The 17,846-nt window shown below is 46.0% G+C and overlaps 1 protein-coding gene across 2 annotated transcripts in view; it reads right to left on the bottom strand.

Moving 5' to 3' along the window:
* The window catches only part of PHF21B (PHD finger protein 21B), a 147,278-nt gene that overhangs the window by 50,854 nt on the left and 78,578 nt on the right, over positions 1–17,846 (bottom strand). Inside the window, exon 4 of one of the 2 annotated variants that reach the window (XM_032689104.1) lies at positions 8,712–9,056. The exons of the other annotated variant lie outside the window; for it this stretch is intronic. Within the exon in view, the coding sequence (XP_032544995.1) occupies positions 8,712–9,056 (345 nt within the window). The remainder of the gene's footprint in view (positions 1–8,711; positions 9,057–17,846) is intronic. 2 annotated transcript variants of the gene reach the window in all.

A 17,846-nucleotide genomic window follows, 5' to 3' on the forward strand; every position in this document is an offset into this window, starting at 1 on the left:
CTAAGCAGGGAGGGGCTGCCCTTCCCTACAGGAATATCTCCACAGGCAGATTATTTTCTTCTTTCTCTCTCACCTGCACAAACAATTTTAATTGCTTATTGTGCAGCAATTTAACTTGAGTTTTTATAAAATGGCTGTGATGTGAGGAAAAGAGAACAACTAAACCCTAACATCAATAAGTGCTAATAAATATTAATATAACATAAGCACCACTTTTATTGCAATGTGAAACCAGTTTATTACCCACAGATGAAATCAAATTGCTGCTTTTATTACTGTCAGGAATGACTTCTAAGATATTTCTATTTACTACTTGAGTATTCAGCAGCACTCTGTGTTTACAGCATTTAGTCTCTCTCTCCACCTCTCCCACCCACATTCACCCCCCCTGCATTTATACATAAAATAATTTAAGAGCAGTATTTCCTGCTACAGTTTTCCAATTAATTTAAATAAAGACACAAAGGCACATCACGAGATCAGTAGCAGACCAATTGCCAAATCCTGATACAGTCAGAACAGCAACAGGAAATCTTATCATGTCTGTATTTGCAAGATGAACATTGAAATAAGATAAATACAGAGTTTGCAGTCTGGCATCAAATTATTCAACTATCCCACAAACTCTGTGGATAATGAAAAAAACCCACCTTTTGACAATAAATAGAACTAAGACATTTGGCAATATTCCAAAGCCTTTCATTTTCTAAAGTGGTGCCTTTTATTAAAGTAACAGCACATGTAGAATAAGTGGATGTGTTTATGCATCCTGTAATTTAGGAAACCTAAGAGATGATTTCCCCAGCCCTAAAGTGATCATCTTTCATTATTACAAACCACACTTCAAGTTTGAATCACACAGCCCTCAAATTTTCTATCCGTCCCCCTGCATTCTTGTGCCCCCATTTTAAATAGAACCAACTTGAAAATTCTGACATTTTCAAGAATGCTTGCCTGGTAATTTCCGTGAGGCACAGACAGCCTCCAATTACAATGAAATAGCTGCAGTGTATCACCGTTTTTAGAGCATTCCTCGCTTTTCTGAAGTGAATCAAAGCTCTCCATGGGAGATACTCTGATTAGCATCAAAACAATAATGTACTGTAAACTCTCAGCATTAGCACGAGGGAGCAGAACTTTGTTTACATGGATGATACATAAGTATGTAGGAAAATATCACAGAAACGTCCATAAGGGGACTGCCTATATATTCATACAATCCCAGAAGGGTTTGGGTTGGGAGGGACCTTAAAGCCCACTCAGTCCAACCCCTGCCATGGGCAGGGACACCTTCCACTAGCCCAGGTTGCTCCAAGCCCTTCCAGCCTGGCCTTGGACACTTGCAGGGATGGGGCAGCCACAGCTTCTCTGGGCAACCTGTGCCAGGGCCTCCCCACCCTCACAGGGAAGAATTGCTTCCTAATATCCCATCTAACCACCTCTGTCAGTTTGAAGCCATTCCCCCTGGTCCTGTCACTCCAGGCCCTTGGAAATAGTTCTTCTCCATCTTTCTTATGGGTTCCCTTCAGGCACTGAAAAGCCACAATCAGGTCACCCTGAAGCTTCTCTTCTCCAGGCTGAACAATCCCACCTCTCCCAGCAGAGCTGCTCCATCCCTCTGATCCTCTTGGTGCCTCCTCTGGACTCTCTCCAGCAGCTCCATGTCCTTGCTATGCTGTTCCCAGGGCTGGAGCAGCTCTGCAGGGGGGTCTCACCTGAGGGGCAGAGGGGCAGAATCACCTTCCTCACCTGCTGCCCAAGTTTCTAAATTTTTATATTCCTAACTTTTAAGACTTTCCTTATTAGGCAGTTAAAACTGCTCCCAAGAAAAGGCATGAAACTGGAGCATGGCATTTAACCTGGTCTCTTTGTTTGGTTCTCTGTACACAGGCCAATGAATTACTTCTGGCTATCAGGACTAGACACAAATGTGCTCAGAGCTCCATCATTCTTCAGCAGGAATCATCGACAAAACAAAAGTAGCTTTCAGTTAATCTCCTTCTGCTCGTGTTCCTCTGTAGAGACACTTCCCAGGCACACACAGGAGGAAAATCCATCCCATAAACACCAAAGGAGCACATCCATACCTACATCCCACTGCAAGTGAACGTGCAGAGGGGATGCTTAGTGACAGAAAGGTTGCAGGGGACAGAACCATGGTCTGGTCTCCAAAACCTGGACTTGCTACTGTTCCCTGGTCATTAATCTTCTGGCAGTGGGGTGTTTGTTCGCCGGCTCCCACAGAAACAAATTTGGAAAGGCTGCTCCTGGATCCTTACAACAGCCAGTGTGAGTCCACTTCTGCTTGTCCTTTCCTGCTGAACACTCCGCTGCCTTCACCGGGAATTTTTGGCTGTGTAAGGAATCCCACGTGGGCCTAATCAGGTCTTATTCAGTTCCTGAGAGTCTTTATTCAGCCTTTGACACCAGTGGGTGCCTGACCCTATTGTGGCCCAAATGGAAATGTAGATGGAGCAGAGCAGAAACCCACATGCTTTAGATGTATTGACCACATATGTGTGACTGGGGTGTTTAAAAGGAAGCCATTTATAATCAGGAAGCATAAGTGCTTATTCTGAATCTGACATTTAAATATCCCATCAACAGCAACCAGCATTGCAAAACGGTTTAATTAACCTGAAAGGATGTAATTTTATGCTATTTAGCAAGAAATACAAATTTTAAAGTGCTTTTACGCAGTATATATCAGAGTAGTAAGGCCAAATCCTGCTCTCAGCTACCCATATTTAAATATGGAGTAAATTTATCAACCTCCTTTAATAAACCTGTAACTAAGAGGGTGCAAATACAAGTCAAATCTGCCACATGTGTTCTATAATCCATTTCCTAAAATTACCATGCTCTTTACAACATTCTCATGGTGGAGTTAAAACTTAAGACCCTGTGACAGGAAAAGATCACTGGATGGTGTGTAGGGTTGTGAATCCTTGAGGTTCTCCCTCTCCTTGTGCTTTTATTTATTATTATTATTAATTTCATTTGGCTGAGTCACCTCTCTCGTTCTACATTCACAAATATCTCCTGAAGATAACTTGCCTTAAAGCTACCAAAGGATGTTAGAGGAGACTGAATATATAACATATAATCCTTTCAGGTCCAAAACTAAAATAATCTTTAAAAAAACTTCCTGTGGAGTTGTCTCCTGTGCTGTTGTTTCTCACAGAACAGTTACCACGCCTTCACAAAGTGGCAGGAGGAGAAAGCTCACAGAGCTCATTTGGCCCCAGCAGGAGACCCAGCCCCTTTTTCACATTTGAGGAGACTGTAAAAAACAGCACAGTTTGGGCCAAGTCAATAGGGGAAAAATACAACTGGTGTGATGGTAAGAGCTGAAGTCATGGGCTCAGAAACACAGCAGTTTTTTTGGCAATTCCAGCCAGCCTGGCACACTCCTGATGCCAAGGAGCTGGTGCTCCACAGATGGCCAGAATGACCATGGCAGTCACAACCCTTAGCACAAGGTCTTTGTTTTTCCCCTCCCCTAGAGCTGTGTGGAGCTTCTGGATCTTTCTTTTGTCCTTCCCTGAGCTCACTGGTGACCATTTCCACCTGCACCTTGGCACGCTGGGATCTGAGTGGATGCTGAAGGAGGAGGTGTGAGGCAGGTGGGCAAAGAGTTGTGGAAAAGGCTAAAGAGGCCATAGCTCCAAGGACTTGGGGGACAGATCTTATCCCCAAGGATGCCACATACAGCATGGACACATCTGAGGCGTTGTCACAATCACCAAAAAGGCCAGTGGTGTGGCTGCCAATCCAGGGATCCTGCCCAGGGCAACCCTCGTGAGCTTCCCGTGGAGAACCATCAATGGACCTGCATAAATGGATCCTTTATTTCTCAGTTTTCCAACAGTAAAATGTGGAATAATAGCCCCTCAGTCATAATAACTCCATATTGTAAGGCTAAATTAACTATTGCCATGTATTCTGTCACTGTTGTAACATGGATCATAGGAATAAAAGCTATATATAGCCACATAACCTATACAGGTAAATATATCTATAAATAAAGCCTCTAAGTACTGCTGCAACAAAAATAATAAATAAAAGCCAAAAAGACTTAGTCATACACGCAGGTGGATTTCCAATTATGGAGGAAGCACTTTTACAGAGAGCAGAGTGGAGCACATTAAGTGGGATGGCAAAGAGAAAGGTAATAAATCATTCTACAAATAAATTATTCTGAAAAATGGCCATTGCGGGCAGGGGTACGTTGTTAAACTTCTGGAATGCAGCTTTTTCTAGCAAATTGAATATACAGATAGCTAAGAAGTATATCTGAGCATCCTCCTACACGTATAAAAGCCACCTTTTCCTGGGGGGAAAAAAAAAAATGGAGTAGCCTGCTCCATTTAAACACGGACACAAGTAGTTCTGTGAGCTGTGGAGTTAATGAAGCATTTGTGGAGAACAGTTTACTATCTTGCCAAGAATTTATAGCGCTATAAATCCTCGTGCTGTATTTTGCTTTGAAAAAACCTCCCCGCACAGCCGAGCCCCGCGACACGTGCAGGGCACACCTGCCAAACTTCCCTCCGGCCCACCCAGGGCACACATGGGTGGGAAGGGAAGGCCAGAGAGGAGCAGGAGGCAGGATCTGCGCTGGTTGTGGACTCCTGGTGGACAGGGAGTCGTGTGTGTGTGTGTGTTGTGGTGCCCTCCCACCGCTTTTGTCTTTCGCCGCAGCTCCTGGGAGGCAGCCGAGGGGTCTGGCAGCTGTGTTCCCCCTCTCTGCCTGTTCTCCCGATCCAACTGTCTTCCAAACGGCCCAAAGGCTTCCTGCTTTCCCCAAACTAGGCTCTGGGATGCCTGCTGGCCCACGGTCTTGCTATTTAGAAGAGAAGGAGGAGGCGGCAGAGGGGCATTTTCTTTTCCAGCACAGCAGATGGGACTTTGTCCTTCAGCAAAGCAACCTCAGATCCTGCTTTCAGTCAGGAAATGGTGGCAAGAAGAGGAAAGGGCAAATACCACAAAAATATCATTACAATGAGAGCATAATTTGAGAGGTTTATATTAAAATCTCTTTATACCAAAACATGATGTAGGTACAGTCATGCTGATACCCTATGACTGCCCAGGAGCTCCAGGGCATTCTCTCTGCAGAACAGCAACAGCAATTCTCTGAAGGCAAAGCACTCCTAGTGTGTATACAGCATATGCCAGCAAAATTCAGCTTATGCCAGCAAAATTCTGCTTCTGCCAACATAACTTGCTCCAGATCATCCAAATGAAGCTCTGAGCTCCATTTCTCTAAGTGGGGAGCAAGAGCTGGACTCATGACATCCCTGCATGGACTCTCTCAGCAGTGCAGCTCCATCAGTCATGTCCTCACACACGGGACTGGCACTGAAAGGCTGCCAGGGAGGAGTGCAGACCCAGCACTCACTCCTGCAGCTCACCATTTCCTAGGCTTACACCTTTCAATCCTTTTTAATATCTCGTTTCCTGCTTCAGATAAATCACGTGGTAGATATCTAAACAATCCTTTAGTATCTGTTATGTATTTATTTACTTAGATACTTTTTCCAACGCAGATATGGCTTCCATTACAGTCAACAACATTTCAAAATCACTTTAAAAATCTGCTGGGTAAACAACAGCCTAAAAATGAGAGAGCTGACAAGCAGCTGCCCAAATGAAAATTTTGTACCAAACTTACATTTAATCCTATCTATATTTGAAAGTCCTGTATTTAGATTATAGTGCTTGATGCCCTATTTTTTTCTGCTGAGTTGCATTTAGCATTTCATTCTTTCTGCTAGATACCACTTGAGATGACTGTATACACATCCTGATCCCCTACATGCTTTCGAGCAGAAATCACTGTTCAGAAAGTCATAACATTACATTTCATGCCCCTGCCCTTCCCCTCACTTTGCAGATGCAGAGGAATAGGCTACACTACACCAGTAATCTCATTTACTACCATCAGCTTGCCACCTTAACCCAGTTTGCAGAAAGCTGTCATTATCCTCCATCTCACAAACTTCATACATTTCGGTAGAAAAAAAAAACCCAAACAACTTTACTGAGCTGTAACAATGCCACAAAAAAAAAAAAAAAGAGATAGTAAATGCTTATTGATAAACATCAGCAATGAAATTTCCCCCTGACACTACAGTTCTAGTAGCTAAGGTGTTACTATTATTGATTCGTGATCACCACTCCAGGAACAATCAAGAATACTGAGCATGAAGCAACAATAGATTTTTCCTCCATTGAGCCAGAAAAAGAAACCTTGTAAAACAAATTTAATTTGGGCAGAGAAGTGATAATTAACATGCAATCCAGCACTAAGCTTCCTGACAGTTTAGGACCAAAGGTCGGCTTGCATTTTGTTCACTTTCATAATTCAGTATTTCTAATTGTTTCTATCCCAAGCTTGCTGCCTGTCCTCCAAAGGTGAAACCACTATAGTCCTCTGCTTTAGGAACTTGCCATTGCTCAGCTGCTTCTTCCTTTAGAAACTTACCACTGCTCAGCTGCTTCCTTCATAAATTACAAATAATCAGAGATACCAAATCACAAAACTGCAGTGGCTGCAAACTTGCAAGGTGAAGAGATTTCTAAAGAAAAACACTAGACCTCTTCTTGTAGCAAAACCAAGGCAAACCCCAAATGCTGGTCAACATTCCTGTGCTACTCCAATAACAGCAAGCCTCTCCTCGAAACAAAGCTGCTCTTTGCAAGGAAAAGTTGCAATGTCAGGGCAAAAACTGTTTCAGGATGGAGAAAACAATAAATATTAATTGATTAAATAAATAAGTAAATGTAAAATAAAAAAAATAAATAATAAAATAGAAACGTGCAGGAGCATCAGTTTGCAGCCAACTGTTCTAACCCACACTGCTCTCCAGCACCTGTTGCTGTTGCTTCACTATTCAGCCTAAATATGTTAAATGTTATTTCAAGCTTCTTCCTTCACTTTTTTGATTCTTTTCTTCCTATGGCTCCTGCCAGTGACAGTAAAAGATAGTCCTTCACAAAATGATAGACCATTGTAATATTGAAACTTTTATCTTTCATATGATTATCCTTTATACAGTTATTTTCCACGATTCTAAGAAATATCTACTGGGATAGCAACAAGTATCTTTTCAATAAAGCATAAACAACACCTTCAATAAAGGAAATTACCCAGCATGAATACAGAATGGAGATTCAAAATCAAATTCCCCACATGGCTACCTCAGTGTAACAGCTGAAGATAGTGCTGTTTCTCCAGAAAAAGTGACAGGACAATTTGGTTCCCAAAGTGCTTGGATGTGCTTTCCATTTGATAGTGGATACAGCAGGTGATGGTTACGCCCTGTCCAGGGTTTAGGAAGAGGCTTCCCGGGTGTTAAAAACCTCACGTGTTCCAACATAACCTTGACTTACAAATATCTTCGGGTGCAGTTTGGCTGTTGCCCTTATCCACACTGTGTCCTTTCCTGATTGTTAGAGATTCGTATCCTGAGCTTGTGAAGGGGAATCAGAGGGAAAAAAAAAAACCACCAGGCTACCACAGCCTCTGTGTGCAGAAAGCAGAAAAGAAATCCACATCGCCAATGCGAGCAGTAATACTTTACATCTTCTTCTCCAGAGTTTTGGGAAGGCTTTGCCATTTTCTTCACATTTTAACTTCATCAGCATCATCTCCCTCTCCTGACACACCGTGACCTGAGTAAAATCTTCTCTCTCGTGGCTGTTTAATGGGCTGCACGAAACGCGGTGTGCAGCAAACAAACAGCACCCCTTCCCCTTTCGCCCTCCTTTCACTGGGTCAGTGCACTTACTTCATATTTAGATTACTGTGAACATACGCATTAAACATACACATACACCCGGACCTGGAGGCAGCAGCCTGCCAGCTCCCCTCTGCCTGAGGTACGGGCACCACAGCAGCACCGCCGGGAGCCCCCGCACCCCGCCAGCGCTTCTCCACATAAACCTTGGGGGTTCTAAGGACAGAAGGTGCGAGCATCCTGGGGGCGAACGACAAGAGGTGGCCAATTCCCCTGCGCTCAGCGTCACAGGAGGAAAAAACCCTCCCTTTACAGGGCGGGAGCCGAGCCCCGCGGGCTCCGGGAGGGAGGGGAATGTCTGGACAAGTCTCTCCCCGCATCCCGGGGGCTCTGGGAGGAGGAGGAAGATCTGGACAAGTCTCCCCGCATCCCGAGGGCTCTGGGAGGGAGAGGAAGGTCTGGACAAATCTCCCGCATCCCGGGGGCTCTGGGAGGGAGGGGAAGGTCTGGACGAGTCTCTCGCATGCCAGGCGCTCTGCGAGGGAAGGGAAGGTCTGGACAAGTCTCTCCCCGCGTCCCGGCGGCTCTGGGAGGGAGAGGAAGGTCTGGACAAGTCTCCCGCATCCCGGGGGCTCTGGGAGGGAGAGGAAGGTCTCCCCCTGACCCTCGAAGGCCTTAGGATGGAAGGGCCAGTCTCCCCCGGCACCTCGAAGAAATTGGGATGGAGGGGGAAAGTCTCCCCGTACCCCCGCATGCCGGGGGCACCGGGAGGGAGGTGCGGGTCTCCCCCCGCCCCCGCTGGCACCTCCCTTGGCCCCGGAGCCCCCCCACATCCCCCGCCCAGCGGCCGCCCCCTCCCGCCCCCCGCAGCGCCGCCCCCCGCCCGCCCGGCCCCAATCCATCCCTCCATCCCTCCATCCATCCCTCCATCCCTCCCCGCCGGCCCCCCGCCCTTGCCGGCCGTACCTGAGCGCCGGAGCCGATGTCGGGGGCTCTTCGGGCGCCCCCCGCCCTGCCCGTGCCCTGCAGGTTGACGGGCGCGCTCTGCGGGGGCTCCGCGCCCATCGCTCCGTGCAGGGTGGCCGTGACCACGGCGATGGGCGCCCGGGCGGGCAGCGCGGGCACGGGCAGGCTGTGCCCGGCCAGGGGCAGGCTGTGCCCGGCCAGGGGCAGGCTGTGCCCGGCCAGGGGCAGGCTGTGCCCGGGGCTGCCGCCGGGGCTGCCGCCGCCGCCCGGAGCCTTCAGGAGCGCCGGGACCACGCCGGGCTTGGCGCTGCCGCTGGAGCCGCTGCCCACCAGCACCGCCAGCTTCTGCCGGGAGAGACACAGGGGACAGGAGAGAAGAGAGAGGGAGAGAGAGAGGAGAGAAGCGGCACCGTCACGGCAGGGCTGCACCCCACCCGCCCCCCGGCCCCCCGCAGCACGGATATTTGGGGTTATTTCCCTTTGGCTTTGGTTGGTTTCACGGTTTTCCTCTCGGCAGGGGAAGGGCTGGGCTGGGCTCCCCCTCGGCGCTCGGGGACTCGCGGGGGGACTCGGGGCTTCCAAACTGCTGCTTTTCCCCTTTGTTTTTTTTTTTTTTTCCTTTGGTTTGTACCCCAATCCTGGTATAAATGACCCTGGCATAGATCTAGATAATACCGCAGCTTCAATTAATAATAAGAGGCTTACAGAATGTTATTTTCAACTTTCTCTTCCATTGGCCTGGGAACCCGCTCCACGTGCCCGCCGCACCCCAGCGCTTGGCGACTTCGTGTGTTCCTCACCCTGACTGACTTTGGAGTCGGTTTGTTGCTTTCCCTTTAACTTTTTCTTTCTCTCTGAAACTTCTACTATATTTGGTGGATTTTTTTACAACGTGATGGTATTACTATTATAATTATTATCATTATTACTATTACTATTATTATTATCCTTCTCCAAGCTATCTTTTTTCCATAGCACCGTTTTAACTCGCAGTTCTCTGTTTTTCTTAACAGTTCCTCTTTTACACTGCTGCAGAGTGGCTATTTTGTCATCTGTAATAGTAACACATTGATTTTGACCTTATTATATTATCTCACAGGAACCTGTATTTGAGATTTCTATAGGCACTGCGAAGTTGCCCTTTCATAAATGGCAGTGTCTGCATAAAATGCTCACTTTTGAAAAGGAAAGAGAAAACTTTTATAAAGTTGTTGCACTTTAAATAATCTCGGGAGCTTTTCTTATTAATGCCATTTAACCAAGTTAGTTATATGGGGGGGGGGTAATGCCGGTTCAAGCCTCTTTTGATACCTTTAATTATTAAACATCTCATTTTTACAAGAGTTGATATCTAAGGTACTTCATTCTGCAAAGATTTCTGCCCCTGTTCAACTGACTGTACTCTGGGCTCCAGTGCAATCACATCTAAGGTACAGCCTTGGGAAACTGCTGTGCTCCCCTCCTAAAGTCAACCAGAGTTTTGTTGTCCACTTTGCTTGTTTACAATGCAGTGTATATATATGTATGAGTGTGTATATAAAGCTACAGATATAGTTAGTCCTTTCCAGAATCAAAGCTGAAAATCTTTCTTCTGAGCATAAAGTACGAGCCTTGTAATACAAAACTAACTGACTTCCAAGAAAATACATCCCTTCTTACCTTTAAACCCATTATACACTTAAAGGCTGTAAAGCCCTAGAGGACAAATATGTTTGCTCCAGGAACTGTGGTTCTGGTGTTTATATGAAACAGCAAGCAAGTGCTTTGCCAGAGATACTTGCTTCAGGTTTTCATAGACAGAAATTACATTTTTATGGAGGTCTTTTACAGCCTGAATGATTCTGTGCTTCCGTGATTCTAATGCCAGCATTATTCTAGTAATTGTGATTTCGTATAAATTGTTTTAAGCTTTGTCCATTTTTGCCTTTACCCTTTCATTCTCTGCTATCCTAACAGTCATCCCAAGGAAGCACAGGCAATATTCTCCTTAGACTACACTGCTGTGTGTCATAAGTGTTTTGAAGATAAAAGAACTTTTCTCTGAGCACAGAAATACTGTCTGTTGGTTTAAAAGTGCTCAAGGGGAAGCTCAGGGATGTTTTATGTAGGTGGGGAAAGTTGCTTATGACAAAATTCCACAAAACTATTTCTCTGTTTTGTTGTAGCACAGTTTTCCACTGGTGTTCCTTGCACTTATTCCACACCCCAGTGGTGCCGTGGGTGCCAAACGGGATTGGCACAGCATGTGGGAGAGCTGGACACCACCTCTCCTGCTTTATGAAATACTCCCTTGCATGGCACCTTATTAACCACTGAACTGTACTGACTCCCTGTTTTCACATAAATTCCTAATATGGAATATCCTAGTGGCATTAGTGCAGCTTTATTTTGCTCTCAGGGCAGTTCAGCAATGGAAAACACCCAAGCAAATAAAACTTCCTGATCCCAAAAGGCAGACAGTCCTTGGTAGCTCAGTGGAAACCCCAAATAAATTAAGTAGGAGTAGATTATGACTTCCCTGACAAAATGCAATAGCAACTAATTGCTTTTTGTCCTGTTTCAAAGGAGGGGATTGTACAGACAAAAGCAGAAATTGTATGAACAAAAAAAATCACTACTCAAACTACCCTCCATCCCATTCCCACTGTGAGTCAGTTTTGTGTGTCTTTGCATGTGATGAATTTAACATTTTCCTAATAGTCTGACAGTCCCGCCTGTTCATGTGTATGCAACCAGGAGAGCTGAGGAAATAAGGGTTACTGCTGCTTCCAGTCTAAGCTGGGATAATGCTTGAAAAACTGAACATTCATCTCCTAATGGGAAACTTTCATTTTAATTCAGGTTTTGTGGTTTTTCTAAGCAAATACAGGGAAAACACTGTGTCCCTGGGATGGGCTCACAAGGACCAATCGGGCCACGTCTGTGACCTCCCCAGGGAACAATGTTATGATAAATTTATTTAAATAACTGCAAATCTTAGAAACTAAGTATGGAAGCATATACATGAGATCAGGTGCTCAAGATGGGCTTCCAAAAGAGAGTTACAGAAACTGTCTGTTTGGGGAAAAGCAGCAACAGCATCTCTTCTGTGCCTCATTTATTAATTTTCTAAAATGTACCTGCCAAAACTTTAAAAATACCCCCCCCAATCAGATTATGTTAGTTAAGAGACGAGGTATGAGGTGGTTTTTCTTTGTAACAACCATTTTTACTTTATAATGCTGAGAAGACGTTGATAAAGGAGTGTTGGCAGAAACAAAGATTATGATACGAGAGATTAAAAAAAAAAATCCTCAACAAAACCTGCATCTGCTGCATTCTATTTCTGCCAGATTAATTAAAAAGAATAGTCTTGGTTTTTAAAGAGAAAGAAAATCTGCATTTTGAGAGTCAGTCAGCATAACATATTCTCTGACACTTTTGGAATGATGAACAATAAGACACTAAGCAAGCTTTGGACACTGCAGCGGAAAACATGTGCTGATACAATGGAAGAGCCAAAAGAGAGGTGGGGGGGGGAAAGAAGGCAAAAAAAAAATATTGGCTTTAAATGCTGGAAAGCAGCTCTCTGCTTCTCATCCTCAGCATAATAGCCCTCACAATACACCAATTTCGAAGCGGCGCCTTTTCAATAGCAACACAACTTTCATTTTCGCCGCAGGACGCCCCAGGCAATCCCGAGTTTGGAATATGTATGCCGGTCACACGCAAACACACCACAACGGCCTGGAAAGCTGCCACTTGTTTATGACTTCCCAGCTTGTCCGTGGCACGGGCTCAACGTCTCAAAGCAGAGCTAATATTTTTTTCCATATGTATCAAAACACCTCTGGCCTTTCCGTTCATCTGTGCGTGCAAACCCCCTCCCCGTCCCCTCCTTCCCATCCAGCCCCGTGCTGGGAAGGTTTGCAGGTGACGAGGCAGCCGTGCAACAGTTTAAAGCCTCAAATGTGGTTACTCAAATGCTGCTTCTGCTATCACACCCCACAAATCATTCTGTTTAGGGAATAAAGAGACGGGAAGAGCAACGGGAGGAAGGATTTGCAGGCGGCTGTGCAATAGGACACACGCAGGCTCCGGCCAGGCTCTACACAGACAGCATCACGTCTACTCTGAGGGTTTGGCTCCTTCATTTTCCCTCTGCTGCAGCACATCTCCCAGCCTTTACTGATCTGGTGTCAACTTGCCTTCACACATACAGCTCAAACAGGAACACGGCCATACTCCGCAAGGGAGTTACTCTGGGCTCCTGGCTGCTCTCCGCCACGGCAGGGATTGAAAACAGGCACGTGCCTCTCACCAAACCTTCACATTTTCCCAATAAAATATGGGACCTGTTTAAAAAGGACCTAAAATTCACTGCCCATCACATTTATATTTTAACACCTATGTGCTGTGATAGAGACTTCGGTCCATTAATCTTTCTAGTGTGACACCCTGACAAAGCAGTTTCGTTGTGAAAAACTGCAATTGTTTTCAGAGCAATATCAGTTTCTTTTCCTCAGCCCCATGGCTATGAGAAAATATTTGGCATAATCCTGAGAGTTTATTTAGAATAACCCTGAGAGTTTATGTAGCTTGCAGAACACTGGCCATCCACTTTCAAACCAAAATGATGGCTTGTCAATTAATAATTTAACATTCAGCACTCATCTAAAGCCCTGCATGCAAACCAGCTGAACAGACTTCTCCAGCAATGAGGGCCATGGCCTCTGCTCATTTACCCACTTGTCACAATATTTAATATTCAGAGAGTGACAACAAACAAATGCAGTGCGGACAGGCTGTGGCACTTCAGCACAGTGTCTTAGGATTTTGATCCAGTCCTATGAATATCCACGTATTTCCCATATACATGGCTGAACCTGCCTGATCTGCACCTTAAGTCATGAGCCAACCACCTGCATGACTTTACACACTGAAACAGAAGCGAGCAGGGCTTCAGTGAGCACACACCCACCCAGGGGCACCCGAGGAGTTCGGTGGGGGTTCATGGAGGCAAAAGCTCCACAGTCTGTGCCCTGGGCTCCCAAAAAATGCTTCCTATTGCATACAGCCCTCGAGGAGACATTAAAGCAGGTTCTCCTAGGAACAAGGACGAAGACCACGCATGGAAAAGTTCTCTGCGCTGTTTCCAGAAACACCGGATTCGATTAAGTGGTTTCGAGACGTGCAACCGAGGGGGAGGAGGGAGGAGGAGGAGGAGGGAGCGTTTTAAGGAAGGCCGGGGCAGCTCCCCCTGCCAATCGCTCGGTAAATGACCTGTCAGTTTGATGCAAGCGCTCTCCCTGTGACGCCCAAGCCGGGGCGGGGGCAGGGATGGGGAGAAAGGAGGGGAGGGAGGAGAAATTGTTCGAGAAGTATTGTAATGACCCCGGAGGGAGAGGTCACCGCGGCGCGGGGTGATGTGCGGTACCCGGGGGCAGGCAGCCTCCTCCTCCTCCCCTCCTCCTCCTCCTCCTCCTCCCTCCTTCTCCTCCCCAGTCCGGCTGCTCCTGTCCCCCTGCCCTTTCCTAAAGAAAGCCCCCAAAATCACGACTGATAAGCAAGGAGGTAGCGACTGCCCGACTAGGTGATTCGGGTGTTAGTTTATGTCAGGAGGATTAAAAGAAAAAAAAAACTGAAGAAAATCTGGGACTCGATGGAAACAGCCCTTCCAGGGCGGACTTCGGCCAAAGGAGGCTGAGTGTGTGGACCAGCTATATGTGTCTTTAAGGCTTATTGTCTGTTGGTTTCTTTCTCCTTTTCTCTTTCTTTCTCTCTTCTTTTTTTTTTTTTTTGACAACTTCCTGCCTGCCTGTCATTAGAAGTAAGAATGTATTCCTTCGCCTCTATCAGATCTCAGTTAATTAGCCATCGCTGCAGCAGGCTCGAGGATTTAAATTCAAAGTGAAACTCATTCTAATCAAAACTGCAGCAAACTGGGGGTTTTGTTTGACTTTAACCTGAAAGTCAGTTATTGTATCACTGATGTACATACTGCATTACCAGCTGAGTGCTTTCAGCATCCCTCTATCAGTGTGAAATATTTAATCGGCACAAGGATCCAATCAGCACAGCAGAGGGGAATCTAGTGTGTGCATTAATTTACTTGCAGTTGAAAAGCAGTAAAGCAGGTCAGAAACATATAACCTTCTCCCTTCCCCCCCTTCTCTTTCCCCTCCCAAACAAATACACAGCACATCAGAAGAGTTTTGGCGGCGGGGGAGGGATTGAAAGCTACCCGGTATGAATCCAGATTGGAGAGTCAGACAATAAATTAGTCGTTCCTACCAAAGAATGACAAACACTGCCTGGAACAGAAGAGGGGAACAACGCACAACACCTCCACCCCAGCGTCCCCCCAGACATACCCCCCAAAATCCCCTCTCAAATTAATTGCGGTGGGTAATTGTTTGTTTTTTAATCTTTGACTCTTCTTAAGCTGGAAAGATGGCTGAATGATTACCCCTTCTGGGTACGACATTAATTAGAAGGGAAGCAAATGCCAGGAAATATCGAAACAGTCTTTCTATTATAAAGTGCAACGGCTTTGGATTTTCTGACCAGCCACGTTCTCCGGGAAAGGCTTCCATTAGGATTACTGATACTAAAAATCTGGTTTAGAAGCATTCACAAGCTCTTCCGCACATCAGCAATTTTCTATATTGCAGGAGCACACTGCAGCACACAACAGCTAAACTTTTTTCGCTTCCAATTCTACCCTTGCGTTCCTCCAAAGACAATCGAGTTCCTTATCTCCTTGATACCCTAACGAGAATATCGACGTGCCATTTTCTTTCAGGGGGGATGGTGTACAACCTGAGTGTTACGGGAACAAACTTGTACGATCCCGCAGGCGAAACCACCGCGAAGAAACGCGAGGACAGGCAAGGATTAAAGTTAAACTCTCGGTGTGGCTGCTCTCCAGGACAGGGTAGCAAGGAAGAATTAGCAGATTTATGTAAAGTGACAATTTTCCGAACTGGTAAATACTCCAACAATGGTAACAGTGGGCTTAGAAATGCACATATTCACTCAAGTGCAATTAGCCTTTAATTTCTGAGCCCATTAAACAGCTTGCTGACTGCAAAACCCAATGCTTTCAACTGCATTGCTAACTGGCAATCCATCGTCAAAGCTCGGAATTAGCTGCTTAGTGACGTGTAAACAGCACTTTTAAACTAAAACGGAGTAGGGGGGAAAGAGGCCGATATTTAACGAGAAAAGTCAGATTGATATTATGGAACATTCTGGAAGTGCCTGTGCATCTTGGAGGAGAGGAGGAGGGGGAGCTAGGGTTGGGGTTTTTTTAATAACCTCACAAATAATCCCTCCTCCTTTCTCTCTCTCAAACCATGTCAATGATCAAGGAAATGAGAACAAGGCGCTTGATTCACAGCTGACTCTCTCTTCTTGTTACATCAGATCAAGAAGGAGCAGTGTAACAGGGGGGGCGATTTCTGCAGGGGAAACAAATCTACAAGCTGGCATTTTGTCTCCTACTCCTATTAATTAGCCCACTTTTCTGCCAGAAACAGAGCTTTTAAAACTTGCAGCAGAGTTCCACGCGTGCCCACTCGCACATACGCTGCATATGTGCACCCGGGAAATTAAATAGATTGTGTGGGGGATAAACCCCTCCCAAAAAATCTTTATGGAAAGAGTAGATGGTTTCCTATTTTGTTTGATGGATGGATCTCCATTCTCTCCCTTAATCTCGAGGACAAAAATGCACAATAAACTGCTAATAGTAAGACGCAGCCCGTGCCAAGCCCCCAGCAATGACAGCCCTCGGGTGGGGGGCACTGTGCCCCGGAGCAGGTCTGCACGGCTCTGAAATGCTTCTTTTAAACCCAAACTTGCCACAGAGGAAAACTTTGGCTTGCTCTCACTCCGAATAAAGCAGAAAGCACAGAGGCATCCCCCTGGGCAGGTCAGAGGAGGGTTTAAATGGCTCCCCGTTGTGTAACACGGGCTCTCCCCCAGCCCCAAAGCCCGGGTCCTACTTGCCGCTACCAGCTCAAAATCTACGTCCTTTTGCTGCTGCCAACTGCGGGATTTGCCACGTCCCACGAATTCAGGAGGGCTGCATTCCTCTGGCTTATTTGCTGGTGAAAAACAAAAACAACTGTCTACAAACAAACACGCGAACCCCCAACCCCCGGGTGAACACCACATAAACACTAATGCGCTTCTGATTTAAGTTTGGGGAAAACAAAGGCAGAGTGATTAAAGGCCAGGAACACGCAGCTCAGCATATGGAGCCCCAGTCAGCGCCCTAGAACAAGTTGAATGTTTCCATTGTGTGAAACTCATTCATTACAGCTACAAGATGCAGGGCAGACATTTGCATTTTTAGAGGGGCATCTTGTCATTTTTAGATAAATCACGGGATCCAGACCCTTTCTAACGGCATCAAAGCTCACATTGCTCGCTATCCTGCCTCCCTTTGTTTCACTACTCTGCCTCACTGTTTTCTTTTGCTCTTCATGAATGTGGTTAAAGTTTGCATCCTGTGTGTCCGTGTGAACTCAGGGGCTTCTCACTTTTGCTTAAAAACGCGCTGCTTCCTGTGACGAAGCAAAGGAAAAAAGATGCAACTGCATGCAATCAGAAAAAACAACAATAAATCAGACTAATTTATTGTCTCCAGTTCCAAGGCTGCCACCTCCTGATTCACGTTCCCTCCCCCCCATTCCTCCTACCAGCCCCAACCCCCGCCCCGACCTGATCATCATTCCTTTGATTTCTCTCCCTCCTTCACCCCGGCTTAAAATCAAATTTAGGAATGCACATCTTCCTTGGTGTGGCAGGAAGGACCAGCCGTGCAACAAACCAAACCAAATCCTTTCCCCCCCACACACCCCTCTTTTCCCCAGCTAACACAGAATCCTCCTGAAATGAGCAAATGTAACTGTGAACAGATACAGGCTTCCCATGGGACCAAACCATCAGTTCCTCGGTATACACAGAAAGAAGAAAGAAGTTAAATGGTTGCATTTCCCCCAAGGGAAAGCAGAGCTTTAGTTGTGAAGTATTCCCATCAGAAATTCTGGATAGTTGCAAAGAAAGGAAAAAAAAAAATCCCTGCTTCCTCTCCAGACCCGGTGTAGACATTTCCCCAGCAATTCCACATGTGCAGGTTTCACCCCA

The sequence above is a fragment of the Chiroxiphia lanceolata genome, chromosome 5 (genome assembly GCF_009829145.1).
Source record: "Chiroxiphia lanceolata isolate bChiLan1 chromosome 5, bChiLan1.pri, whole genome shotgun sequence".
NCBI classification, from domain to species: domain Eukaryota; kingdom Metazoa; phylum Chordata; class Aves; order Passeriformes; family Pipridae; genus Chiroxiphia; species Chiroxiphia lanceolata.